The sequence below is a fragment of the Phyllostomus discolor genome, chromosome 1 (assembly GCF_004126475.2).
Source record: "Phyllostomus discolor isolate MPI-MPIP mPhyDis1 chromosome 1, mPhyDis1.pri.v3, whole genome shotgun sequence".
NCBI classification, from domain to species: Eukaryota; Metazoa; Chordata; class Mammalia; order Chiroptera; family Phyllostomidae; genus Phyllostomus; species Phyllostomus discolor.
The window spans coordinates 1,042,110-1,068,258 of record NC_040903.2 but is presented as its reverse complement, the minus strand read 5'-3'; the positions used below and the strand labels follow the sequence as shown (position 1 = coordinate 1,068,258).

The 26,149-nt window shown below is 66.5% G+C and overlaps 1 protein-coding gene across 5 annotated transcripts; it reads right to left on the bottom strand.

The window, feature by feature from the left end:
• Window positions 1-876: 876 nt before the first annotated feature.
• CFAP99 (cilia and flagella associated protein 99) lies at window positions 877-26,101 on the bottom strand. Of its 5 annotated transcripts, none has more exons than XM_036018094.1 (16): window positions 25,906-26,101; window positions 20,515-20,642; window positions 13,068-13,212; window positions 12,135-12,229; window positions 11,053-11,162; window positions 9,359-9,530; window positions 7,751-7,831; window positions 7,526-7,600; window positions 6,683-6,751; window positions 6,370-6,458; window positions 5,575-5,779; window positions 5,064-5,205; window positions 4,787-4,938; window positions 3,871-4,076; window positions 2,309-2,465; window positions 877-2,193 (listed from the first exon to the last, which is right to left on the bottom strand). In XM_036018094.1, the coding sequence occupies exons 2-16, from the start codon at window positions 20,623-20,625 to the stop codon at window positions 2,080-2,082; spliced, it is 1,923 nt and encodes a 640-aa protein (XP_035873987.1). In that variant the 5' UTR covers window positions 20,626-20,642; window positions 25,906-26,101; the 3' UTR covers window positions 877-2,079. The 5 variants fall into 5 exon arrangements, 4 of the variants coding, with proteins under 4 accessions (XP_035873987.1, XP_035873996.1, XP_035874001.1 ...); XM_036018103.1 differs by having other exon boundaries at window positions 25,922-26,101; XM_036018108.1 differs by having other exon boundaries at window positions 25,952-26,101.
• Window positions 26,102-26,149: the final 48 nt, after the last annotated feature.

The window sequence follows — 26,149 nt, the reverse complement described above, 5'->3', positions numbered from 1 at the left end:
TCGTCGGGGTCTGCTGGTTTGCGGGAGGGGTGGGGGTGACCCAGGCTGGGAGGACAGCTGGCTCTGCTGCACGTGGGGCTTCGTCCCAGCCGGCCGCCAGGACGTGCTCGCACCGGGGTGGGCAGGGTTCCAAGAGAGCGAGAGGGAAAGAGGGAGCTCCAGGGCCACTGGTGGCCCCGGCTCTAAGCTGGCACACAGCCACTTCTGCTGCATCCCACTGGCCAAAGCAAGTCCAGGGCTGGGGGAAGCAGGCTCTGCCTCTTGGTGGGTGGTCACACGGCAAGGAACATGGATGCAGGCAGACATTTTGCATCCATCTACTGTCCACACCCTCGGGATGGCCGGGGACCTGCTCCCACCAAGGTGTGTATGGAGCAGACGCCCCAGGAGCTCTCACGGTGTCTCTGGGCAGCGGGCCAGTTCAGGAGGCGGGTAGGGGCCTTGTGGTCTGCCAACCACCACCATCAGCAGTTCCCGAATTTGTGGGGCTACTGCCTCTCCCCTCTTGCCACCCGTGCTTTGGGCACCCATGCCCACTGCAGGAACTGGCCTGGACAGCATGTTCAATTCAGCCTAGTGACACTGTGATTGATGTTCACCCAAGGCTTCAAGGACGCAAGAGGCTTCCATCCTAAAGCACCGGGAAGGGAAGGCCTGTCTCTGTGCAGACAGGATGAGGCTAGACCTGCTATCAGTGTGGAGGCAGAGCTCCTGGATCAGGCAGGTCCTGAAGCCCACCCTGCATTTGGAGCACCAGTTCTGGGAGCTAATAAAACCCTTCGTGAATCCCTTGGAGCTCCTGAGCGACTGTCAGACAGGTCTCATCAATGTAGTCCCTTGATAACAAATGAAATGGGTTGGAAACACAACACGGTATATCAGAAATGTCACATTTGTTTTTCTGAACGATGTTTAATTTGCTCCCAGCTCTGATTTGACAGGGGGTGGGAAATTCCTCTTTTCACCAGCCTGGGTTGCGGGGAAATCCTGGGGTTCTAATGCCATTCAGAATATTGGGGGAGAACTCCGATCTTTCTGTTCTTGTCACTCCGAGATACCTACCTTCCTGACCAGAGCGTGCCCTGGAGCCCCGCCTCCGAGATGCCATCTTCTCTGAAGACCCAGGAGGGTTGGGGGAGGGGACCTTCCTCCTGGACATCTACCCAACCTGGCAGTTTCCAGCCCTTCCTTGACTGTCCCCCTTCTTCCTGGGAGTGGCAGCGCAGCCAGCCCGTCCCCGAGGCCACACCCTCTGCAGCCTGGTGCTGGGCCCCAAGGCCCAGGAGAGCAAACTCATCCCTGTCCGGCCCTGGGCAGGCTCGTGCCTAGTGGCCCAACCTTGTGCTCTTGGCGACTGGAGGAGGCTGGGCAATGCTCTAAGGTCCCCAGGCTCAGCTTTGGGTTCTGGCTCTGGGGCCATGTTACCCCACCTCTGACCACCAGCAGAATGGGGGCAGGGCCAGTTCCTTTGCCATCCTCACTGCCCCCCGCCCCCGCAGTCATCGCTGTTAGGTTTTCATGAGATGCAGCATGAGGAGGGCCAGTTCCTTTGCCATCCTCACTGCCCCCCGCCCCCGCAATCATCGCTGTTAGGTTTTCATGAGATGCAGCATGAGGAGGGCCGGTTCCTAGTGGCGCAAGGATCCTGGCCACTTCTCCGACCAAACACACACAACACACACACACACACACACACCCCCAGTCTTGGGGGCCCCCAGGTTAAACCAGGGGACTCCAGATGGGGAGTGGGGGCTCCAGGTTTCCACACACAGAAGAGGCTCTGGGACCTCAGAAGAGGGGAGCCAATGCTGGGCGTGGGGAAGGGCTAGGGGGCCATGTGTAGCACATAAAATCCCCGGGGCCAGGTCCGTTGGGATTCCAAATAAAGAGCGGATACTCTCTTGGCATAAAATTGTCTCAATCTGGCGTCCTGCATTTTATCTGACAATGCTGCTCTGGGCAGGTGGGGCCGGGGGCGCGGGCGGAGGGACTGGAGGGGGGACGGCCAAGGACCGCAGGAGGCAGGCTGCTCTCTTTATTCGGCCGGGGCCTCGGAGCCCAGGGATGTGCCCGCCCAGCTCAGGCGGCCTGCAGGCGGCGCGCCGGCCCGCAGGCCGAGCCTCTCCGCTGCCTCGCACGCAGCCTGCGCTCGCGGCTCTGCTCCAGCTTCAGCCAGTGCTGCGCCTGTAGCTCCTCCGGCTGCCGGTGGGTGGGCGGGGAGGGTTGGTGTAGGCGGGGGCGTCTACCCAGCTGCCCACCCCGGCCCTCCCAGCCCAGCCCCGCCCAGTCCCCCCCAGTCCTGGCTCACCTGCGGCTTGAAGCGCTCGGCCCTTGACGCCGGCACGTACTGCTTGGCCGCCCGACTGCGCCGCTCAGCCGCCCTCTCTTCGATCCTGCGCTGCAGCTCCTGCACGCGCTCGTCCTGCGAGGGCGCCGGCGGGGCCGCTGCTTTTTTCTCCTCCCACCTGCACGGGTGCGACTGGGTGAGCTTGGGAGGGGGTCCCGACCGCAGCGAGGGGAGTGATTTAGGTGGCCTGGAGCGGGGTAACCCTTCGAGGGCCTCTCTGGTGGGGCTCCCCGGCGCCGCTACCTGTTTGTTCTTTGTGCTTAACATTTTAAAGAAGCATCCCGTCTGTATTAACGAGGTGCGTTTGGAGCAATGAGTGAAGGCCCCCTTCTACCTGGCGCTCCCCTCTCCGCTCTCTTGCCTGGAAGTATCCTCTGTTGGCACTGCTATCTTGACAAACCTCCCCCAAGCTAAGCCGTTTTCCTCCCATAAGGAGGCCAGGATACCGGCTGTTCCCGGCTGCCTTCCCCTCAGGTGCGCATCACAGCCCAAGGCACTGCAGGTGCGGTTCCCCGGCCACCAGCTGCCCGGCTGACTGCAGCCCCAGTGCCCGCCAAACCGCCCCTCGTGCGTGAATGCCGTGGGCTCTAGCTCCGTGCAGGGGTTCCAGGGGCGTTGGTGGGGGGTCTGGAGCCTCGGAGGCTCCCAACACCACCCAGACTGGGTTTGGGGTCTGGCGGGCACCTGGGATGTGGCGAGGTCTCCCAGGGGCAAGCCACCGTGGGGACCCTCGGAGTTGTCTCGGCCACCTCTGAAGCATACATAACCGGAGCAGCAGACACTCAGGACCCATGGTGCTGGGTTTTGTGACTGTCCCTCCTCTGTCCGCCCCACCTGTCACACTCTGACACTTTGTCTGGAGCCCTGGGTGCCTCCCAACCTCCCTGCCTCCCGGAAGGATCAGGCCGGGGCCCACAGGCCTACCCAGCCCTGGAGGCTGACACCGGCCTCTGCCTGACCCAACCGCCACACGCGGCCGGGAAAGTAGCCGCTGTGTTCCCCGAACAAACGAACTGCCCGTGAGGGCGGCGTGGAGATGCTGGACTGTCCGACGCTGTGTGGGTCTCTACTAGGCATTGGTTTCAAAAAAAAAAAAAGTTACAGCGCACAGCCTTAGGAACCCTGGAGAAGTGTGGGAACAGGATGATGCTCGAGCTGTCAGGAATTTCTGCCAGACTTTCTGCTCTGTCGCGTGCTGTGCTTACGTGGGACAGTGTGTTTTCTCTCAGAAGACGCGCACCAACCGCTCAGAACAGTGTCAGGCGCTCGCAGCCACCCCCAGACGGCGGCTCGGCAGGGGAGGATGAGCTAGCTGGTGAGCCGGAGCACGCGGCCACGGCTGCACCCGCGACCCAGATGCAGGATGGCCGGATCTAGGTCGTGGGCATCCAGCCACGTCTGCACGATTGTTCGCCTTCCCCGAACGCCTGAGGACCGCTGATGAAAACAGCAGGGGTGGGGGCACTGCCCGGGCGGCAGGGGGGTGTGGCGAGGAGGACCCCGAGGCTGCGGAGGGCACCGACCTCAAGGCCGCAGACCGCCCCATGGCGGCGCGGCACAGCGAGATCTGCTCCAGCGCGTTCTGCAGCTCCTGGCTCTTGGCGCGCTTGCCCTGGATGATCTGGTCCCGCCGCTCCTCCTCCTCCCGCTGCTGGGCCTCCTTGAGCAGGGCCAGCCGCTCGCGCAGCTCCACGATGGACATCTCCCCTTCCAGGCCGTGCCCGGGGGTCTAGGGCGAGCGGGGAGGCCGCAGGCTGGCAGCCCGCGCCTTGGCGCACGTCCAGCCCAGCAGCCGTCTCCTGGGCCCCGGCCGTCCTGGGGCGCAGCACTGGTGCCCCTCCCACCGTCCATGGGCCTGGCCAGGCCCCCAGGTCCCCACTGGCCCTCTACCCGGTGGTGTCTGTGTGACACTCCCGCCATCCAGCTTCTCCAGCCCAGGACCCTGCAGCCCAAGCCCCAAACAGAGCCAGGGCTGGGCCTGGACAGAGAGCACTCAGGATGCCCTCGCCCCCGGGACCAGGCCTGCCCCCGCCGCGCTGAGTCGGCCGGCCTGTTGCAGTGCTTCCTGCACGGGCTTCCGGGCTCTGGTGCCCAGACTCAGCTGCCGCCCGTCCAGCCTCTGGCCGCCTCACACTGTGCTCTCCCTACACTGCCCTTTCCACCTGGGTGGTCTCGGACCCCCCTGGACACACAGCAAGGCAAAGCCCACCCTGTCCAGCCCCAGGAGCCTTGGCCCCTGCCGCCAGGGGTTGCCACGTTCTCCCCGACAGAAGCGCAACCTCTGAGGCCAGCCCCAGCCCTGCGGCACAGCAGCGCGGGGCCTGCATCTGGGCGCGGGTGGCCAGGCGGAGTTGAGGCGGGCACCCTGGGCGTGCCCTCCTTTGGCGACACCGCACACCCAGTAAGACACGGGGGCCTCACCGGGGGCTGTGCGCTCACCTGGGTCAGGTCCACAAGCTTGCCCTGGCGTGTGGGCTGCGACTCCAGGGCCCGGAGCTGATTGATGAGCTCGCAGCGCCGCCGCTGCTCCTCCTTGGCCTCCTCCGCGCGGCGCTGCAGCAGCACTCGGTTCTCCTCGGCCATCTCCTGGACTTGGGGCCAAGGGGGCTGCTGGGGGCTCAGAAAGCGGGGGGCAGGGAGGGGGAACGGCGGGGGAGCCTCGCCTCGGGGCGCCGGGCCCTCACCAACCTGGCGGCGCACCTGGCCTCTGCCGTACCTGCCTGCCGCCGGCCCTTCAGGAGCTTCATCTGCGCCACCTGGACGTTCTTCTGCCCCTCGGCCACCTGCTCCACCAGCTCCTTCAGGGACTTCTCCTCCTGGAGGCGCCTCTGGGCACGCTGCCGCATGAGCTCAGCCATCTGCTGGGGCAGTGACCTGCCACCGTCAGGGCGGGCTCCAGGACCCCCCCCCCCCCCAGCAGACCTGTGTCCCCTCCCCCACCCTGCCCCCTGCCCCAGCCCTGGGAGCAGCATGAGGTCTGGAGGGCAGAGCCAGCCGCAGACCCCGAATCAGAAGCTCGGGAGCCTCTGGAGGCCAGGCCCCCCACAGAGACCCAGGTCACGTCCCCCGGCCCCCCGGCGTGCTCCCGAGGCGCCGGCCCCGACCACCGCAGCCGCCAGCCCAGATCTGGCGGCGAAGCTGGGGGCGTAGCGCCGAGTCCTGGGGAAGCTGGGCCGGAGCCACTGGGTTCGCCCCGACGGGCCCCCAGCCCCCTCCGGACCGGTCACCTCCTCTCTCCTCTGGGTGGCCCGGTGCCGGTTCTCCTGCAGGAGCTGCTGCCGGGCCAGCGCCGCCTCCTCGTGGCTGAGCTTCCCCTGCAGCCGCCGGCACTCGTCCGCGGCCCGCTGCTCCTCCCGGTCCTTGGCCTGCATCTTCCTCTGCCACTCCAGGAACTCCGAGAAGTCCCCGGCCCCGTCCACAAGCTTGTCCACTCTGACAGAAAGGGGAGCGGCGGCTGAAGTTCCTCCTGGGATGGGGCCCGTGCGGGCCTCCAGGAGGCCTCGGGGTCCCCTGTGGACACTGGACTCACGGGCGTGGGCTGCCCTGTACCCGAGCGGCCACGTCGCCCACCCGCCTGGTGCCTGCCTGCTCTGGCCGCCCTTCACCCACAGCTTCCCACCCTCCCTTCTTCCACATGTCTGCACCCCTGTGTGTCCACCGCCGTCGCCCCGCCCACCCCTCTGCCCATGCTCCGCCCCTCTGTCCCTCGCTCTGTCTCTCATTCATCCGGCCAGCCACCCCAGCTCCCGCCCAGCGCCCAGCTCAGGGAGCGAGCACGGGCATCTCAAGTAGGGCCCAGGATGCGGCCCGAGGAGGTGCCCACCCCCGAGGGAGGCGTGGGGCGGGCCAGCGACTGCTGAGCCCACCCCTACCCTGTCTGACCCCCTCACGGAGCCGAGGGGGTCTTTCTGGGGTGCAGCTGGGACCCCAACCCCACCTGCGGGAGGCCCCACAGGCTGCAGGACTGCAGCCGCCAGGCCCTCCCCGCACCCTGCCTGCCAGCCCGGTCCCGTTCCCCCGACCTCTGCAGCTCCTTCTCCACCTGCCGCTGGTATAAGGCCCCTTCCCGCAGGATGGTGGCCGTGTTCAGCTTGACCGGGACCTCGTTCGGCTGCGGAGGAGGACGAGAGGCTGGCTGGGGCGGGGCGGGGGGGGGGTGCCCCGGGAGCAGGGACGGCCCCGCCCTCTGCCTGCCACATCCGCGCCTGCCCAGGGACTTCCCTCTCCCCTACAGGTGGCGCTCTGGCCACCCGGCCCCTGGGGGCAGAGCAGGCTGGGAAGTGGGTGCCCCGGGACACCCTGCGCCCACCCTGACCACTCAGGAGCACCCCTCACCCTGTAGAAGGTCAGTTTCGGTGTCTTATGGATCCGGGGCAGGAACCGGAGTCGCAGCTTCCTGGAGCCCTGCGGGGGTCGGGGCCTGGCACCGAGCCCGCCAGGTGCCCGGAATGCACCCTGGGAGGCCCACCCTGCACACGGGTCCCCCCAGGGCAGGGCCCCTGTGCTGTGATGCACCCGCAACCCTTGGGGGGCACTGGGCTGCATGGAGGGGGAGAGCAGGGAGAGTACAGGGCCTACTAGGCTGGGGAGGGTGCGTCCCAGGCAGGAGGGCTCAGCCTCTAGCTCAGGGTCCCCCTCCCCATCTGCCCCCCGGGGCTGGCCCCGTGACCCGTGGTAGGCTGCTCCCTGAATCTATTTGCTCCCCCAGGGTGGGCGCCACAAGTACCACTGTGGAGAGCCACTGGCAGAGGTGCCCCCCACGGGAACTCGGCCACCCCCGCCCTGGGGCATGCTGCTAGGCTGGGTGCCTGTGCCCCACTGGCCCCAACTGCGGGGGCCCCGGTGGGAGGCAGGCAGGGGCTGGGCCGGCACCCACGAGGCGTCCAGGGCAACCAGCCTTCCTTGTCCTGCACCCGTCACTTCTCCAAACGCCCCCTGGGCTTTTTTCCCACAGAAACTGTAAATGCTGAGCATGGAGATCAGGAAACCCCCAGGGAGTAGCCGGAGACTTCCCAAGGCGCTTCTGGGCCTGCGTCCACACGGCCCGCAGCGGGGCTGCCGCCAGCCTGGCCCCCACGCTCCAGACGAGACGGCTACCCGGGGGCTTGTGCGTGGCCGCTCCCCCAGGCCCCTGCAGACGCCCCCAAGGACCTGCGGGCGTGGAGGGCCGGGCGTCACCTGGGCGGGGGCCTCCCTGCGGGCCCTGGGCGCTGCACACCGCATCTCCTCCAGGTTCGCCAGCAGCAGCAGCTCCTGCGGGCGAGGCGACGAGAGGCTCAGCCTCCCAGGCTCCGCCCGCCCGCCCTCTGTCCTGCGGTGGGGGGTGGGTGTGGAGGCCCAGACGCCTCCTCTTCCTCCCCTTCCCCACCGTCCCTGGGAGGCCAGGTGACGTTTGCCGCTCACCTCCGCCCTCCGGCGGTTGTATCTCTTGGTCATCTCCAGCACCTTCGGCTCCTTGGGTGGCTGGTAGGTGCTCTGGGGGGCCTGTGGGTGGTGGAGGGAGGAGCCCACATCACCAGTGGCCCAGGGGTGAGGGGCGGCCCACGGCCCCAGAGCCAGTGGGGGCTGGAAGGGATGCCTTAGCTACAGCTGGGACCTGTGGGGTGTTGGCCGCCCCCCGGGGGAGAGAAGGACTTAAGGCCGGCAGCAGGAAGGAGGGTGGCCAAACACAGGGCCTGAGCCACTGGACATTGGAGGGACAGGTGGAGGACTACTGCCTGGCTGGGCAGGGGGTGGACACGGAGCGGCCACCCCTCAGCAGCCGAAGCAGCAGGTGAGGCTGTCCGTTCACCCGCCCAGCAGGTGTCTGATGCGGGTCTGCCCGGACCGAGGCTGAGCCAGGCCTCGGGACAGAGTGGATGGATGAGGCCTGGTAACAGAGACCCACGAGCTACCAAACAGCTACAAAACCTGACTGGCGCCCTGAAGCAACAGAGCCGGGGTTCACGAGAAGGACAGGAAGTGAGGGCCCTGTCCAGGAGAGGGCCTCACGGAACGTCTCTCTGGTGGGGCTGTACTGAGTCCTGGGGGCACCGGGGGAGGCAGGGGCCCGGGGACCTCCAGTAGCACCCCACGACCCTCCCGACAGCCCTCAGTTCTGCCGGGGAGCAAGGCGGGCTCTGGGGAGCCGAGCTTGCCGACGGTGCCCAGCACGGAGCCCGTGGCGGGCCAGAGCACCACACCCTCCGAGTGGCTGGCAGCTCCCCAAGGGGAGGCGCGAGACTGAAGCAGGTCTGATTGTGCTTTTACAGGGCTCTGGGCCTGAGCTGTGCTCTCCTGCCTGGACGCTGTGCAGCGTGGGTGTGGAGCCTGGGCGTTTCGCTGCAATGAGAGCAGCGAGCCCAAAGAGGATGTAGACCCATGGAGGGGACTAGGGCAGAGATGGTCAAGAGAGCTGGAGCTGGAACCCTGATCAAACTATGCCTGAAACCTACCCCACTGCAGCCATGAATATCTGAGCAAGGCTGAGCAGCTTTTTTCTGTTACTTGCAACACAACGCATCCTGAATGACAGGAGTCAGCAAGACAGGGAGAGGGAGGGGTTCTGGGCAGAGGCTGTGCAGTGGGGACGGCCATGTGACTGGGGTCACACACACAGAGAGACGTTACCACCTGCCTGCGGTCCAGAGGAAAGGACCCCCAGCCCCACCAAGCTGACAACGTCCACTAAAGGGCAAGGAACACTCCCCTGACCCCTGTGGGTGCCCGGAGCTCTGCCTGGGCCACGGAAGGCAGTGGTCCATGGGAGGCCGTGGTCCACAGCAGCAGGGCCCAGAGTGGGCTCCGAGCACTGAGTCCAGCGGGCTCGCCCCACGCCTACTGACCAGACCTCGGCGTGTGGAGTGCGGCGACCCACGGCACAGGGTTCGGGCTGGCTGAGCTCCCCTCTCTGTGAGGCAGGGTCGTCGAATGCTCCCGCCCTAGCCCGGGCCAGCCCCACCGCTGGCCCACAGGGTCCACTCTCCCGGCCTGGACAGCCTGTGCCCGCCCACTGGAAATGCCGGCACTTACCGGTGTTGCCTTGGCCATGACAGGGACAGGCTCAGGCACTGGAATGGCACGGGGCCTGGGGACAGTCAGGTTGAAGCTCTTGGGCTCCGTGACCTTGGTCTTTGAAGGAGGGGGCCGGCTGGTTGACCGGCCCTCCAGCTGGCTGATCAGCTCCTGGACCTCCGGCTGCCACCTTGGGGGCAAAGGTGGGAGGAACCACTGGGGGTTTCTTTCTAAGCGGGTCGTCAAGGGGACGGCCCTTGGGCTCTGAGGGACCCCTGGGAGCTGGGGCCCACCTCAGGGTGGGGGTGGTAGTGGAGCCACCGTGCACTGAGTGCCGCTGCCGTGTGGGAGCTGCCCCCGCCACCCCCAGTGCCACACAGACCCACACTTCCCGGTGCGGGGAAGGACGCTGGGGCCCGGTGGCTTCCCTGTCCTGGGCAAGTGGGGGGCGGGGAGCACGGAGACCGAGCAGACCCCTCTGCCGGAACCCGAGGGCTCTGCAGAGCAGCACCAGCTGGGGTGTGGCGCTGACTGGGCCCCAGCAGCTGGCCCAGGGGACGAAGGTGGGAGAGGAAGAGCGGCCCCGAATGGCTGGCGGTGGGTAGGGGTGGGGCAGGTGGGAGGGTGGGGCGGGGGACAGCTTGGGGGGCACCCTGGAGTAGGGGTTGGGGAAGGGTTCAGCTGGGTCCCGGATAGGGGCCCCCTTCATGCCCCCACACCCCTCCATGTTCCCTCCTGGGGGGGCGACCACAAGGATTGAAACAGCCCCTGCCCCCGAGGGGGACCCAGGGCCACCCGGGGGGGAAGGGCATGTGTGAGGGCCAACAGGGCTCAGGCAGGGACAGGTCTGTGGTGGCCCTGGTCCCAGGGCCGGCCAGGGCAGGCCGCTCGTGGGCCGTGGTGGGGCAGGAGACGGGCACCCCAGAAGCAGCTGAGCAGCTGCCCGGAAGGACGGAGCTCGCAGGCCGGCAGGTCCAGGCCACGGTGAGCACCGCAAGGGGAGGTAGCGCGTCTGGCCTGGCCGGGCTCCTCATCCCACAAGGACGCAGGTGAAGACGCAGCGCCTGCCTGGGCCAGGCCTCCTCCCCCTCGGGGCGGCCACCTTCCCTGAGCCTCCCACTCTCTTGCCCATGCCAGAACAGTCCATCTGTCTGTCCCCAGGAAGACAGCGGGTTCCCCGGTCCTATCTGAGGCAAGCAGCTGGGGCAGCAGCCCTCGGCCCTAGCTGCCTCTCTGGGGAGGCCAAGGGCAAGGCCAGGCCACAGCGCTGGTCCTGCTGTGGCACCAGGGACTCCAGGGCTTGCCCGCACCTGCCGGCAGAGGCAGCGAGGCCACTTCGGGGTGACAGGCCCAGGAGTGGTGTCCTGGGGGACACCAGACAGGCATGTAGGCCAGAATCCACCAGGAGCTCCCCACCCCCGGGGTTTGTGGGAGGAGGCCAGGCCGAGCCCCACAGGCCCCTGCAGGGCCCGCAAGGCTGGGGCCATGGTCGTGGTCCCCGAGTCAGCGGTGGGCTCCGGAGCAGAGGGGCCGCGCTGACCCCACAGACTCAGACGGCCCCGAAACCACCCTGGCCACCAGCCGGCCGCCCGCCGTGGGGGTCAGTCTGGGCCCCCGGGCTGCACGCTCTGGCACGTGGGCCACGGCTTCTCAGGCCTCCTCACCCCGGTGGGGCCCCGTGAGCAGGGAGGGGGGGCCCGGCGCCGGCCCACCTCAGCAGGGGATCCGTCCAGGCCGTCACGTGGGCCGTCTCATAGACGAGGCTCCACTCGTCCCTGATCCACGAGCACAGGTTCAAGGGGTTGAAGAAGAACCCGAGGAACTGGAGGGGGTGGAGGCGGGGGTGGGGGGAATCAGCCGAGAGCTCCGCGCCTCCTGCGGGGAGTCGGCGCCTGGGGGCAGGTGGGGCTAGTGTGCCCGGGGCGGGGGGGCCAGTGCCCAAAGCCTCCGGAGTTTCCTCAGGACAGACCTCCCTCCCCCCGGGGACAGGAAAGGGGCCCGGCCTCTGCTCGCCGCCCCTCGTGCTGGGCTGGGGTCCCGTTCTGGGAGTACTGCCCCTCACCAGAAGGGCTTCTGCTCACAGGATTGGGGCAGCCCAGAGGGCTTGTCCTCCCTGCGGGAACCCCTGCTCCAGCCAGACGCTGGAGCCTGGGGGCCTCCACCCCACTCCCAGAGAACTCGTGGCGGGAACAGGCAGACAGCTGCCTGCCCGCCCCGTCCCACCCCACTGGCTCAGGAACTCCGAGGACGGACCAGCTCCCTTTTCCTCGGCCCAGCCCCCACCACCCAGCCCGGCGCAGCGCGGGGCACGGGGGTCCTGGGGACGTGAGCTGCCCGCCAGCCCCTCTCCTGGGCAGCGGGTCCCCGCGCCCGGGCTGACGCTGCTTCCCCTGGGCAGACTGTGGGGCCTGGGGGTGGTGCTGGGCAGCCGGGGCTTCCAAAGGCCGTTTCCAAGCTGCTGGCCCTCAGGAGACCTGGGGTCCCTTTAGGGTGCCCAGGGAGCCCTGCCACCCCCGGGGGCTGGAGGCGCACACCCACACACAGGCCTCTGGGGCCCCCCGAGGGGCAAGGGGCTCTCTCGTGGCTGAGACGGGCGCAGGCCGCAGCCCTTGTCCCAACACAGAACCAGTCGAGCAGTGCCCCTCCCTCTCTCTCTCCCTCTCTCTCTCTCTCTCTCTCTCTCTCTCTCTCTCTCTCTCTCTCTCTCGTGAAAATGAGCCGGGAAGGGGAGAGGTCAGAGCCCGGCAGGAGGGACCTCTGCCCCCAGGGCTGCGGGGAACCGGCGGCGGCCCACCTTGCGCATCTTGTCCGCGGGCTGGGACTTGACAATGTCGCTGAAGAGCTGGAAGCCCAGCTCCTCCAGCTGGAAGGTGGCCAGGTAGCAGATCACTGAGGAGACAGGAGGGCGCAGGTCGGGGAGGGCGGGCCCACGGGGGTGGGGGTGGGGGACGCCGGGATCTGGCCTCGGGGAGTCCGTGCAGCACCCGCAGGCCGTAACCATAACACGTCAGGACTGGAGACGCTGTCCCAGCCGGTGGGACACCCTGGGGCCCTTCTCCCCTGTTAGCTCCCTCAGAGAGCTCTCGGAAATCCCAAAGGCTCCCCCGTAAAAGTAAAATCACTCTGGGTCTCATTTGCTAATCCTGAGAGACCGCACTGCCTGCTGCAGGCCAGCTGGGACTGGACTTGCTGAGTGAAGCGGGGTCCGGGGAGGCGAGGGCTTGTCAGCTGTCCGTCAGGCCTGGGGCCCACCCACGAGGCACTGCTGGCCCTGGGGCCCGAGCGGACGAGCAGCGAGGGGGCGCCGGGGCCAGGAGCCCAGCACTGGACCAGGCAGTAGGCTACCCAGCTCGGCCTCCGAGCACCTGCCGTCCCCAGCCCTCCCCTCCTGGACAGCGGCGCCCAGATGCAGAGGCCCCCGCACCCCAGGAAAGCAGGCCACCTGCAGGAAGGCCAGGCCCAGGGCTCCCCTTTTACCCCTCCAGTCTGGGCCGTGGGGCCTGGCCTGCAGCGTGCCCACCTGCAGCCTGTGTCCAGGGCCCTGCGGAGGACCCCGGCCAGAGTCCACACCTCGGTGGCAGCCCGGGTGGCAGCCAGGAGCAGGCAGCGTGCAGGGGCTGGAGGGGCGCCACCCGCGGCCGCGTGCACCAGGTGGCTGTGGCAGTGGGTCTGTCTGCACGGCCCTCAGAGGCAGGGCCGTCCTGCGCGGGGGCGGGCGGGCACCTACCCTGGAAGAGGCGGTAGTCGGCCCGCAGGCAGAGCCGGCCGTCCCGCACGTAGAAGGCGTCCACCACGACGGCCAGCAGCTTCCGGTACTCGATGCAGCCGGACAGCACCTCCAGAATGAACGCCTGTCTCTGGGGGCTCAGAGTCTGGGAGACAGACAGGCTGGGTGGGGGCTGCGGCCAGTGCCTGCGGGCGCTCGCTCGGGCCCCCCCGGAGGCCTGGCACTCAGAGCAAGGGCGAGGGGGCCGGCGCCCGACCTGCCAGGGACCAGCCCTGCTGGCGCCCCTCCTGGGCCAGGAGCACAGGCCAGCGGGCAGGGCCCAGGGCCCAGTCCCACAGGTTCTCCTGAGTGGCGGCAGGTGGGGGCAAGGACAGGAGGAACACACAGAAAACGACCAGGCAGCAAAAGGAACGACGCAGCAGGGCCGGCACCGTGAGAGTCCACTCACACGCAGTCCCGGAGAGCCCACCTCCCAGGACAGAAGGGCAGCCAGAGCCCTGGCTGGTGTGGCTCAGTGGGCTGAGTGCAGGCCTGCAAAGCCAAAGGTTGGCGGTTTGATTCCCAGTCAGGGCCCATGCCTGGGTTACCAGCCGGGTCCCCAACAGGGGGCCTGTCGAGGCAACCACACATCCATTTCTTTCTTTCTTTTCTTTTTCTTTCTTCTTTCTTTCTTCTTTCTTTCTTTCTTTCTTTCTTTCTTTCTTTCTTCTTTCTTTCTTTCTTTCTTTCTTTCTCTCTCTCTCTCTCTCACTCCCTCCCTTCCTTCTTTCTTTTCTTTCTTTCTTTCTTTCTTTCTTTCTTTCTTTCTCTCTCTCTCTCTCTCCCTCTCTTTCTTTCTTTCTCTCTCCCTCTCTTTCTTTCTTTCTTTCTTTCTCCCTCCCTCTCTCTCTCTCTCTCTTCCCTCCTTGCCCTCTCTAAAAATAAATAAAAGCTTTGAAAGAAACAAAGATGGCCCTTGCTAGGGGTGGGGCGGGGGCTGAAGAGTCCCTGTTCGATGGGGACAGGGACGAGGGGACGGGGTGTCCTGTGGGGGGATGCAGAGTCCTGGGGGCCATGGGCGAACGTGCCCAATGCCACTGAGCCGGACACAGCGGTTAAAGTGGTAAATCTTTTTTTTTTTAAGATTTTATTTATTTATTTTTAGAGAGGGAAGGGAGGGAGAGAGAGAGAGAGAGAGAAAGAGAGAGAGAGAGAGAGAGAAACATCAATGTGCGGTTGCTGGGGGTTCCGGCCTGCAACCCAGGCATGTGCCCTAACTGGGAATCGAACCTGGGACACTTTGGTTCCCAGCCCGCGCTCCATCCACTGAGCTATGTCAGCCAGGGCTTAAAGTGGTAAATCTTATGTGTGCGTTTTACCACAATAAAAAAAGAGCAAGCTCCTATGAAAGTTGTCAGGTGAATGATTAAAAAAATACTACCCCCCCATCACCACCGAAAAACCCCTGAGTGACAAGCAAGGAGAGGGGCAGTGAGGGCTGGTCAGACACGCAAGCCAGACAGAGGCGGCCCCTCGAGGGAGGGGGTGGGTTGCCCCCGAGAGCTGTGGACCGGGGAGGGGTTTGTGACCGTGGGCCACACGTCGCCCGCTCACACAGGTGACCGCACCTCAGAGACAGGACACTTGCTGCAGCACAGCAGCGGGGGGCAGCTGGAGGGTGGGCGCTGGCCACACTTCCCCGAACGTGACGCAAAAATATGCTTCCGGAACCCTCCCAGGCGACCGAGCGGGGCGTCGGAATAAACTCACCCCAGGGATGTTTAAAAACCTTTATGTTTTGCCAATCAATTAGATGCGTTTTGGTATCCCGTTGTCTCACTTTGATATTTTCATTGTCAGGGAGATGTTTGTGTTCACTGGACACTTATCTGCACTGCTGTGTGTCCCCAGTTTGTATTCTGGGCTAACACTTTTTATTGGGACTATCTTTTTATTTTTTTTAAGATTTTATTCATTTATTTTTAGGGAGGGAAAGGAGGGAGATAGGGAGAGAGAGAGAGAAACATCAATGTGCGGTTGCTGGGGGTCATGGCCTGCAACCCAGGCACGTGCCCTGGCTGGGAATCGAACCTGCGACACTTTGGTTCGCAGCCCGCGCTCAATCCACTGAGCCACGCCAGCCAGGGCCTATGAGACCATCTTTTTCTTAATAGATTTTCACGAGTTGTTGTTGATGGAGACAGTTTACAGGGGCACCTCATCGCGGCTGTGTGATCGACCATCTCGCTCGGTGTGGAGTTTTTGCGGCGTGTAGCACACGTAGGAGCCTTACTTCTGGGGGGACGTCGAGTCTATCTTTCCCTCTGCGGCTTCTTCCCTTGTTCTTGCGCGAGAGGACAGGGGGGCAGGGAGGGCACCCAGGGGCTCGCGCCGCCGCCGCAGTAACCACAGGAGCGGGACCGCGCAGCGCGGTCCTGGTGGGCGGGGCCGCCGCCACTCCTCCGGGAGCCACCGCCGGGCCCCGCACCTGGGTGCTGGGCATGCGCGAAAGCCAGGCTGCCCCCGATGCAGACCCTGCAACCTCCCCGTGGCTCGCAGCGCCAGGGTGAACATGGGCTCCCTCTGGGGCCTGCCTGGCCTTGGGCTTGGGGCCCCCGGCAACTTGGCGATGACCCCGTTCTGCGACCATGGCCATGACCGTCCTCTGGGCTCCCGTGGGCTCCCTCCACGGCCTCCCGGCGGGCCTCGGTTTCAAGGCGCAGCCCTCCGACCTCACTCCGCGATCTCCCTGCCCAGCGTCCAGGCCGAAAACCTGCCGACTGCAGGTGCACAGCAGCCCTCCTGGGGCTCCGGAAAGCTCTGCCCACTCCTGCCCCACCTCCTGCTCAGATGGACAGACGACGGACGGACAGACAGACGTCTGAGGCTTGGCCGGCTGCCCAGCTCCTGTAGCTCTTCAGACGGAACTGCGAGGGCCTTCCGGACGCACCTGCGTCTTGTCTGCGCCCCGTCCTGCAGCGATGGGTGCCCAGCAGCTCCTGGGTTCCCCCCACAGCCTACTTCCAACCCAGCCGCCACGCGTTTCTGTTAAAACGGAAGTCAGGGCAAGTCTGTCCTCCCTCAGAACATTCCAGAAGGAGCCCTTAGTTGGGCTAGCGAGGCCCTCGGTGGGCTGGCCCAGCTCCCTCCGAGTCCCCACGGCACCCAGGCCCACTCCAGCCGCTCTGGCCTCCGGCTCCAGCACGTGGACGTGCCCTCAGGGCCCCGTGCAGGCTGTTCCTTCTGCCTGCGACGCTCTTCCCTGCACGCTCCCCCCCCCCCCCACTCCCACCTCAGCTCAGAGGCCGCCCGGCCCGCTGCCCGGGGCACACCTGACCCCACCCCGGTCAGACACTGCCCGGTCCCGGTGCCCAGTGCGCCGGCTGCTGTGCGGCTCCTGCCCCAAGGCCACGTCAGCCGGCGCCCCCAGACACGGAACGGACTCGCTGCCTCGGCGGGAGGGGGCGGTCCCACTCCGGGTCGGCTCTGGCCTCGGCCACCGGGCTAGGGCCTCGGTGTCCCCCGCAGGCTCCCCCGGCCCTGGGGCCGAGCCCACACCGAGGGCACCAGCTGCAGCCCCCCATGGCCCTGCCCCCGCCATGACCCTGGTCCACTCCGTGGGTGGCAGGCGGGGCAGCGCCGGCAGGGCTGGCACTGGGGCTGCCACGTCAGCTCTGCCGGCAGAGGCTGAGTGGCGCTGCGGCGTGCTGCCCACGGCCGCCTCTGCGCCCGCCTCCCCGCCAGGCCCAGGGCACAGCCCCTGCGCTTCCTGTCAGCTACGTCCCGGCCTCTGTCGGGGGTGGGGGGGAGGGTGCACTGTCAACAGGGTTAGGCCCGGAGCCCGAGGTGCAGGCCCCGCTGCCATCGGCCTCCTGGCGGGGAGGTCGGGCAGGGCTCCATGGGGCCAAGGGGTGGACAACACGCTGGCCCACGTGCCAGGCTGGGCCCTCGGCCAGGTCCCCGCCACCGGGGAAGATCAGCCCTGCCGGGCACAGAGAGGACCCTGAGGCCCGGGATGGTGCCGGCCGGAGGACGCCGAGCAGGCTGGGCTAGAGGGGGGGCGCGGCGGGAGGCCAAGTTGTGCGGGGAGGGCTGCCCACAGGGCCTCTGGGCCTGTGATGCGCTCTTGAGCTGCTCCCTCCTGCTCTGTCCATCCTGTCCTCCCCTCCGGCTCGGCCTTTCCCTGCCCCGGCCTCCCCCCTGCATCAGCAGACTGACCACTGCCGGTCACTCGTCTGCCAGCCCAGTGCTGACCTCCCATCCTCCTGCCCGGAGCGCACCCGCTGGCCTGCCTGCCCGCCTCTGCCTGTGGCCCCTGAGTGGCCCACCTCCCCGGCTCCGGCGCCCAGGCTGTGCGCATGTGAGCCCTCTGTGGCCGCTGCCCGCACCGTGCCTGGACCACTGCCTCCCGCTCGGCCACAGGTCAGGACTGTAGTCCGGTGCCTGGGATCCTCCCACGCCCAGGGCTGTCTCTCAAAGCCAGGTGCTTCCCCAAGTCCCACTCCGACCTCATGACTTCCTGGAAGCCCCGGGCTGCCCACTGTGCCCGATGCGCCCGCCTCTGCCCCGCAGGCCCGGGTCCAGCCTCTGCAGGTTCCCAAGCCCGGCCCGTTGGCCCTGGTGCCCGCGCTCTCCTGCTGGCCAGCCCGGAGGGAGGGCTCTGCAGCGGGCGGCAGGGGAAGCCATGGCCCCAGGGAGTGGCAGCCCGCAGGACCCATCCCCCTTACAGGAAGGACCCATCCCCCTTACAGGAAGGACCCATCCCCCTTACAGGACACCCTCACGTCCCCCGTGGTTGTGCCCTAGTGAGGTGATGCGCGTTCCCCCCAGCGCGCCTGGCCAGGGACACACCGCAGAGCCCAGGTTTCGGGGTGGCCCGAGCTGCCTGCTGGCCGCGCCCCTTCCTCCGGCTCCAGGCCCGGCCCAGCAGCCGGGGCTCAGACTTCTTCCCGCCTTCAGGCCACTCCCGTTGCTCTGCAGCCGCGTGGAGAACCCCCCGGCCTGGGCACCCCACATGCACGGCGGGGCGACGGGCCCCTCTCTGGCCCCTCCGACCTTCTCTGTGCGGGGCCGCTGGACTGCCGCCGAGGGAGGTCCACCCCAGGCCGGGGGGCTGTCCCCTGCATGTGTGCACGTGTGCGCGAGAGGACGGTACCCGGACGACCACCCGGAGAGGGAGAGGCCCCACACCCGCCCCAAACCCACCGCCGCCCGCACCCCGTGGGCTGCCCCGCTCGCTGCATCGGGCCTGCCCTGGCCCCTCGGGTCCCTCCGCCGCACCTGGGCCCGGGCCCAGCACTTCAGCAGCAGCTCGGGGTGTCCCAGCCCGGCCCCTCCGCCCCCCCCCCCCAGGCTCCCGTCGGAGCGGCTTGCCTGCAGCAGGTCGCCCCAAACCCGCCGGCTGCAAACAGTGAACTACATCCTCTCGCAGGTTCCGGAGGCCGGACATCGGAAACCGAGGCGGCAGAGGTCGGGCCCTCCCCGGGCAGCGGGTGGACGGCCCCACGTGCCCCCATCCCGGTGCTGGTGTGGCCGGCGCCCCCCAGTGGCAGAGCTGGCACCCTGTCTCCGCCCCCACGGTCCCTGGGCCTTTGTGTGCCTCCGCCGTCACGTGGTCTGCGTCCCACCTCCCTCTTCTCAAAAGGACCCTCGCCTCTGCACTTGGGCTTCACCCTAAAGCGAGGACAACCTCATCTCGAGGTTCCTAATCACGTCTGCAACGATGGCATTTCCAAATAAGGTCAAATTCGCAGGTAACGAGGGGCGAGGACTCCGGCATGTCTTTGTGGGGATACAAGTGAGCCCCACAACCCTGCCCCTCCCCGGCTGCCGTTGTCTGCGTGCCCTCTGACCTCCTGCCGGGGCAGTCTCAGGCCTTGGCCCCCGGCAGCCGGAGATAAACGTGTGTGGCCCAGACCGGTGGCTGTCCCAGGCTCCATCACCTGGGACCCCCGCGGCCTTCTGGGAGGGCCGGCCAGGACCAGCATGTCCGACAGAGGAGCTGTGACTTCACCCGCGTGAGCGAGCGCCCCGCCATCCCAGAGTGCCGGCCGCCCAGAGTCAAGGTGGTGGATGCCCCCCACAGACATGCAGGCAGGAGGACGTCACCCTGCCAGGCTCGCCCGGGGACGGCCAGGGTGCGTTCCCCGTTCATAACCCGCTGTTCGTGGGGACGAGATCCCCCGAACAGTTTGCAGTGACAGCCCAGCTGCCCATCCCAGTTATGAAACACAGTCACTAACTTTACTACTTTCGCCTGAGCTGGGCGGGGCGGAGGGCAGCTGAGGACAGAGAACCAGATGAGGGACAGTGGGAACTACAGGGGGTGACAGGCAGGAGGGCTGTTCTTAAAGCTGGAGCAAAGGCCCTGACTGGTGTGGCTCAGTGGCTTGAGCACCAGCCTGTAAACCAAAGGGCCCCTGGGTTGATTCCCAGCCAGGGCACAGGCCTGGGTTGCGGGCCAGGTCCCCAGTAGGGGGCGCACGAGAGGCAACCACACACTGGTGTTTCTCTCCCTCTCTTTCTCCCTCCCTCCCCCAGCACAGAGTGGTTGATGGGGAACCCAGGGGGCAGCTGCAGGCAGGCACTGGGGGGTGGGGGTGGACAGCGGGAAGGGCCGTCCCGAGCTGCACAAGGGCATTGGGCCTTACAGCCTCGGGACCGATGGGTGTGCTTGGGCCTGGCCCTCGGCAGCTTCATCATTTCCCTCAACTTCTTTGGGCTCAGGGAACGGACTGGGGAGCGGGTGCAGACCTGGGGAGGGGGAGGCAGAGCCGCTGGAACGCACCTTCAGTCCGAATGGGGCCAGGGCCGCAAGCTCTCTCTCGCAGGTCCTGCCGTCCCCTCCCGCCCTCACGGGCAGGGCAGTGACCGCTTGTCCTGCCCCGCCCCCGTCCAGAGGCTTTCTGGGGGCTGCACTGCAGGGCCCCTCCACCCCAAGGGGTGCGGCAGAGGCCACACCTGAGCAGGTACGGGGGCTGCGGGGACCACCTACCTGGGGGGGGCCACAGCCCTGCTGGGAAAAGTGACAGCCGGGCTGCTGCCCGGGCCGGTAAGCAGATAACGGAGGACAGCAGGGGTCGTGGCTGAGGGTGAGCTGGCTGTGGTGCCCAGCACCCCCATGGGGACCGAAGCAGAGGGTGGGCAGCCCGGCTGGGGGCAGTCAGGCGTGCGGACGCAGCAGCCCGAGGTGCATGCCTTGCGCAGCGTGACGCACACTCTGGGGGCCAGGCCCACCGCCCAGGGCCAAGAGGGGCCTGTCCCCGCAGGGCGCTCGGCTGAGCATTGTCAGCCGCTCCTGTGACCTGCTGGGGTGACCTCCAGGATGGCCAGGCCTTGGAGACCAGGACGCGTCCCCAGGCCTCGTGTGTCAGGAGGGAGCCTGATGCCATTTCCTGGAAGGTGACCGGCTCCCTGACAGGTGTCCCTGGCCGGCCCTTGGCGGCCCGAAGCACCACTCCGCCCCTACCTGCAGGGACGCACGTACGGTCTCCAGGAACTGCTCCGGACTGTCCTTCTCGGGCTTAAACCGGCCCAGCTGCTCAATCACAACCCCCAGGCATTTTCTGTAGTAGGCCATCTTCCCGGGGAGGGGCCCTGCAAGCAAACCGTGCAGGCCAGCTCAGCGGGCAGCAGAAATGGCCGCAGGACCCTCACCAATGGGACGGGAGGCCTCCAGGGCCCCTGGGCCTCGTGTGGTGAGGAGCGTCGAATGGAAACGGGGATCCCAGCTGGGGCAACCTGGGCCACTTCCCAGGCTCTCCCTGCGTCTTCTGCTGTCCAGGGGCTCAGGCTGCCCCCACCTGTCCCCCAACTTTACATGGTGGGGGGTGCATGGGCGAGGACGCCCCCTGGGAGATGCCAGGCCAGAGCTGAGGCACCTCCGGGCATCCCTCAGCCCAGGGTTTGACCATGTGGCTCTGCAAGACACGCCCAGCAGGGACGTGTGACCTAACCACAGGAGGCTGGGGCGGGAAGAACCTCAGGTCGCTCAGGTGGACACCCCACCTGAAAGGTGAGGGAGCAAGCCCCAGGGAGGCTGCACAGCTGGCCGCGGCCAGGCTCCTGCAGGCCCTGCCCGCTCTGGCCACCCCAGAGCTCCAAGGGAGCGGCGTGCCCTGCACCCCTCTCGGGAGGACCCTGGAGGAGCTGCTCGGGCGGGGTCCCAGGACTGGCTCTCCCAGGTGGCCCCTGGACTGCCCGAGGGTGTGGCCAGGCCCCCATGGGCGCCCTCCCCACCGGTTCCGAGCTGACTGCGCAGGCCCTCTGGGCAGCACACCGCTGGCCGTCCTGGGCTCCTGCCCTGGGACAGTGGGGCCTCGTCCCTCCCCCTGGACAGTGGACCCCAGATGGGCTAACTCCCCCTCCCCGCCCCATCACTTTCAAGAGGACAAGGGCCAAAGCCACCAGCACTCGGGACGGGTTTGAGGAGAGGGACGCACGGGCCATACAGAGAGCCGGACCCGAAACGTTTTCTGCACCAGGAGCAGCCCCTTGTCTGTGGCTCGAGGGAGGGGGGTGTCCACTCAGCCCGTCCTCTCCTCCGGCACAGGCAGGGGAGGGGAGGCGGTGCTGAGGCGGGGGGCATGCAGCGGGGGAGGGTGCAGAGGCCCCCTGGGGGGAGGGCGCTGTGGCCACTGCTGGATTGCGGGGTCTGCTGTGCACCTGAGGGCAAGCGGCTTAACCCTTCAGAGCCCAGGTTCCGCAGAGGGGACAGGGATGGTGGCAGGTCAGCGTGACCCCTGCAGCCTTGGTCCTGACCTAGCCGAGCCATCCAGGTAGGTCTCTGCCCTGCCCCACCCCTCGCCCTGGGGGTCCCAGACTGGCTTGGACCCCGAGCTCTCCCTGCTGCCCTTGGCATGGGGCCCCTCGTCCCCCCTCAGGCCACTCCTAAGTGGGAAACCATCCCAGACGCTGCAGGAGCCTCAGAGCCAAAGGCAGCCCTGGCTCGGGGGTCTGGGTCTGAGCTCAGGCGCAGTGCCCCCCAGGTTTGGGGCTTGGCCCTGAGGGCCGGGGCACGCGGGTCCCTGGAGGGTGGGAGGGTGCCCAGAATAGACATGGTTTCCAGGTTTTCGAGTGCCTCTCCGGAACAGCCCGGGGACACTGAGCATCGGTCCCCTGCATCAGAACCTGGAGGGGCACGTTCCTCAGGGCGCCCTGCACCCAGAGTGCGGCCAGAGAACACCCAGAATGTGCCCCGAGCAGGGCCCGCCCTCTCAGCTGGTCCCCTTCCCGGGGCCTGGGGGATGTCCCAGCTGAGGTGCACCAAGCTGGCTGCCCCCACTGGCCACCCCAGGTCTCCCAGACCTGGCCCGGCCTCTCCCCCAGCACGCTTCTGTCCCCCCTCCCTCCCTTCCAGGCAGGTCTCCCGACAGATGCCAGAGTCCGGGCCCAGCCTCCCGTGGGGGGCGCTGGAGGGGCAGGTCTGGGGAAATGGTCTCGGCTCAGGGCTGTCCCCTGCCACTCCGGCCGTCACCAGCACATCCCCCCTTCTCAGCTGCCTGAGGGGCCTCCTGAGCATGCCCACCCCTTACAGCCTGGACCACGGTCCCTGGGACCCTCCCCTCCCCGCTGCTGTGTCCACTCAGGCTGCGCACGGCCTCAGAAGCCCCTTCCCGTGAGCCCCCTGAGCCTCAAACACCCCCCTTCCCCCTCCCTGGTGAGCTCCTAGGCACCCCTCGACACCCAGCCCAAACACGGCGACCTGCGAGCCTGCCTTCCTCCTCCCCGAGCTCTGCCCTTCCCTGTGCCTCGGCTGACCTCGCCCGAACCTGGCGGGGGGCCGGCTTCACCTGTGCCGGGGTCCCACGCGGAGACGCAGAGCTCTCGGTTTTCACCCTTGGACACCCTGGGAGGGACCTACCGGGGGGCCGCTCCGAGCTGTTCCGGCCCTGGCTCTCCCAGATCCCGCAGCCGACAGAGCTCAGGCGTGTCCCGTGTAACCGCAAAGTCAGATGCCGCAACACTTCTGAGCAAGGAGACGGGGAAGAGAAGGAAGCCGTGCTGACACAGGGGTGGGGGGCGTCAGGCTTCCCACCCCCGTGGGGAATTCTTCTGCCTGTGGGAGCCCCTCGGGCCCAGCTCCCGCTCTGCCTGAGCCCCACGGCCTCTCGGGATGGGCGGCGGCCGTGTGAAGAGGCACCCAGGTCAACACGACGAAGGAAACAATGCCCGCGTGTTTGGGGCTCGCCGCGGGGGGCGGCGGGGCGGGGGAGAGACATCCCTCCAGCGGGCGGCCTGTGCCTCTGCTGCCGGAGCCGCCCTGGCCAGACGGCTCCCCTGCCCTCCCGTCCTGTCCCGGAGCCTGGACATTCGGGAGAAACGAGGATCCAGGGGCCCGTTGGTGATGAGGCGGGTCAAGGAGCAGCACAAAGAGACACCCAAGCCCTCCCCAGGCCAGCAGGGGCCGGGGTGGGTGAATCGAGGAGCCCAGGGGAGCGGGGGTGGGGGAGTGTGTGGGACCGTGGGGCGGGGGAAGAGGTGTGCTCTAGCCCAGCCGGGCTCCCCGCTCCCACCGCAGGGTGCGGCTGTGCCCTGAGGGCCGACGTCAGGGAGAGAGACACTTGGGCCGTGTGTTCCCGTGAAGGTTAGCCTGTGAACTTGGTCCAAACACTCTCACCTCTGGGCAGGAAACAGGCACTGACGTTCGCTCAACCCTGCCGCCAGCTTCCGGCACCTCGGCTTGATGTCAGTGGTGCTCAGTGGGGCTTCATTCCCGGACTTTTTTGGTATCGATTTTCAACGTCACTGGTCAGGACCTGACTGTGTCCTGTTCAAGGAAGCTCCAGAGGTGGGCTGGGCCAACGCTCCCCTTTCCTCAGCAAACCTTTCATAGACAGAAACGAGAAGATTCGAAGGTTACCAGACACGGACTAGTTCAGCGCTCTCAACCACCCGGGAGGCTTCGCGCACACAGACCCCAAATGTGTGCTGATTAGAAATCTATTCCTCTCCTGGCCTTGAACCCTGAGGGTTTCTGCCAAGTCATGCTCTGACGGCCTGTACTTAAAGCACAGGCTCACGTGGCAGGTTTTGCTGGTTGCTTCCCAATCCACTCTCCCTTTCTTTCCTCCTGAGCAGACAAAACCCTGACCTTGGGTTGGGCATCTTCCAGCCTCTCTGGCAGCTGAGTGGCCAAACAGTGACAAGGTGTGAGACTTATGGAAGGTCTCCGTGTAAGGAGTAGGGGCATTCCCTTCTCTTCTTTCTGTCCTGCTGCCTGGACTCAGGAGGTAATGGCAGGAGCATAGGCAGCTATTCTGCATCGTGAGGAAACACATTAAAGATGGCAGAAGAGCAAGCTAGACCCCAGGTCTCTGATGACCTCCCAGGATCATCTCCCTGTGGATGTCCTTCATGTAAACATGAATAGTTTTGTTTGGACCATATGACACTAGGATTTTTCCTTCCATGCAGCCGTACCAAATCCTAACTGACCCACTGCCCTGAGGTCAAATTTCTCTCTGAACAATTTCAAACTGGGATGCTTTGGAAGGAGCCTCTGAGCAGTAACAACAGCCCTGGCCTTCCCATTGGCCAAAGACAGACCCACAGAAAACAGCCTGCCGGGTGTCTACCCCAAGTTCTCCCACTGGACAGGTGGTGGCGGGGTAGCAGCAGGTTTTACCGTGGAGAGTGCAAGCTGTACGTGTTGAGTGGGAGGGGCTCTGTCAGACTCCCAGCTGGCAGAGAACTGGGAAAGGGGGCTGGGGTCCCAGGGCGAAGTTCGGGCTGGAGATGTGAGTTTTGGCAAGGCTGGGGAGAAATGCTCGTTAGCGAGACCACATGACCACAGGAAGTCACCTGTGGAAGGGCGGGGAGAGGGGCTTCCAAGGACCAAGTTTAGAGTCCTGAGTGCTAGGGGGCCAGGCAGCCCCAGGGGAGACGGGGACAGGGCGACCTGTGCCAGCCAGGTGGGGACGATGTGTCCAGGAGGGGAGCACACCGCCGGCCCACCTGCGGCGGCAGTTCAAGAAGGAGATGGCGTGAGGTCTGGTCGCCTGACTTAGCCACATCGGGTCAAGGGTGACTCCGGCCAAGAGCCTCGAAGGAGACGCTGGGTGGAAATCTGACTGGAGTGGTGGGGCGGGTCCGGGGGAGAAGAGGCTGAAAGGCACCGGAGAGAAGAGGCAACTCAGGAGGGCTGTGCGTTCTAGGGGAGCCATGGCTAGGCGATAGCCGGAGGCCAGTGGGGAAGGTCGAGCAGGTCCTCAAAAGCGGGCATGGATGACCACCAGCACATGGGGACATCTTGGAAGCTGGCCCTGCCCGGGCATACCTGACTTGAATGGAATAGAGGGGTCAGGGGGTCCAGAACCATCAGGCTACCCGCACGGGGGCCAGTGATAACGCAGGCGCACCGCACCGCCTCCGACCGGGGAGGCCTCATCTCCCTCCCCTGCGACCTGAATCTGCGCCTAGTGGAGCAGCCGGAGCAGTGCCGCTGGGAGGGGCCGGAGAGCGCGGGGCTGAGCGGGAGGGCACACCCGCCCTGCCTCGGGACCCGCTTCCCCGGCTCCCCTTCGTGTCTCAGTGTCTTCAGCTGACCATGGGAGTGTAATGTGAGACCATCTACCTGTCAGCTTGGCACATAACAGGTTCTCAGATTTTGCTGACCGCTTTTATAGATCCAAATTAGGGCACCGCTGCGGGCGGTAGTGAATGTGGGGGAATATACATGTTTTAAAGTTCTGTTTACTGTGGCGATTTTTTAAAAAAAGCTCCGTTAACTGAGTCAAAGAGCTGGGAAGACCAAAAAGCAAAGCAAGAAGGCGGGAGCCGGGGCGCCGGGGACCCGCCTGCAGGGCTGGGATGGTGCTGGGGTGCGGGACCCAGCCGCGCCCCGCCACCCGGGCCCCACTTCTCTGCCTCCGTACCAGCCGGCGGCGCCCGGGGCGCTTTCGCACCTTCTTTCTCGCCTCCACCCGCCGCCACAGGGGCTGCCAGACGCACCCGGCGCGAGGGGACTCGGAAACCTCGGGGGGTACCCCACCTCGCTCCTGCTCCGCTCGGAGTCCGCGAGCACTCGGAGACTGGGCTGTCCCGGCTAGGGTGCCGTTTGGGCGTCGTCGCCTAGCAACAGCATCCCGCTCCGGCGTCCTTGC

Excerpts from the sequence above, each read along its gene's own strand:
- CFAP99 (XM_036018094.1), bottom strand. The coding sequence starts at position 20,625 with ATGGCCTACTACAGAAAATGCCTGGGGGTTGTGATTGAGCAGCTGGGC. Across the intron at positions 6,752-7,525 it reads GCAGGGAGGCCCCCGCCCAG|GGCTCCAGGAAGCTGCGACT; the intron begins GTGACGCCCGGC and ends CGACCCCCGCAG. Across the intron at positions 5,206-5,574 it reads CCACCCAGAGGAGAGAGGAG|ATGGCTGAGCTCATGCGGCA; the intron begins GTGACCGGTCCG and ends CTGCCCCAGCAG.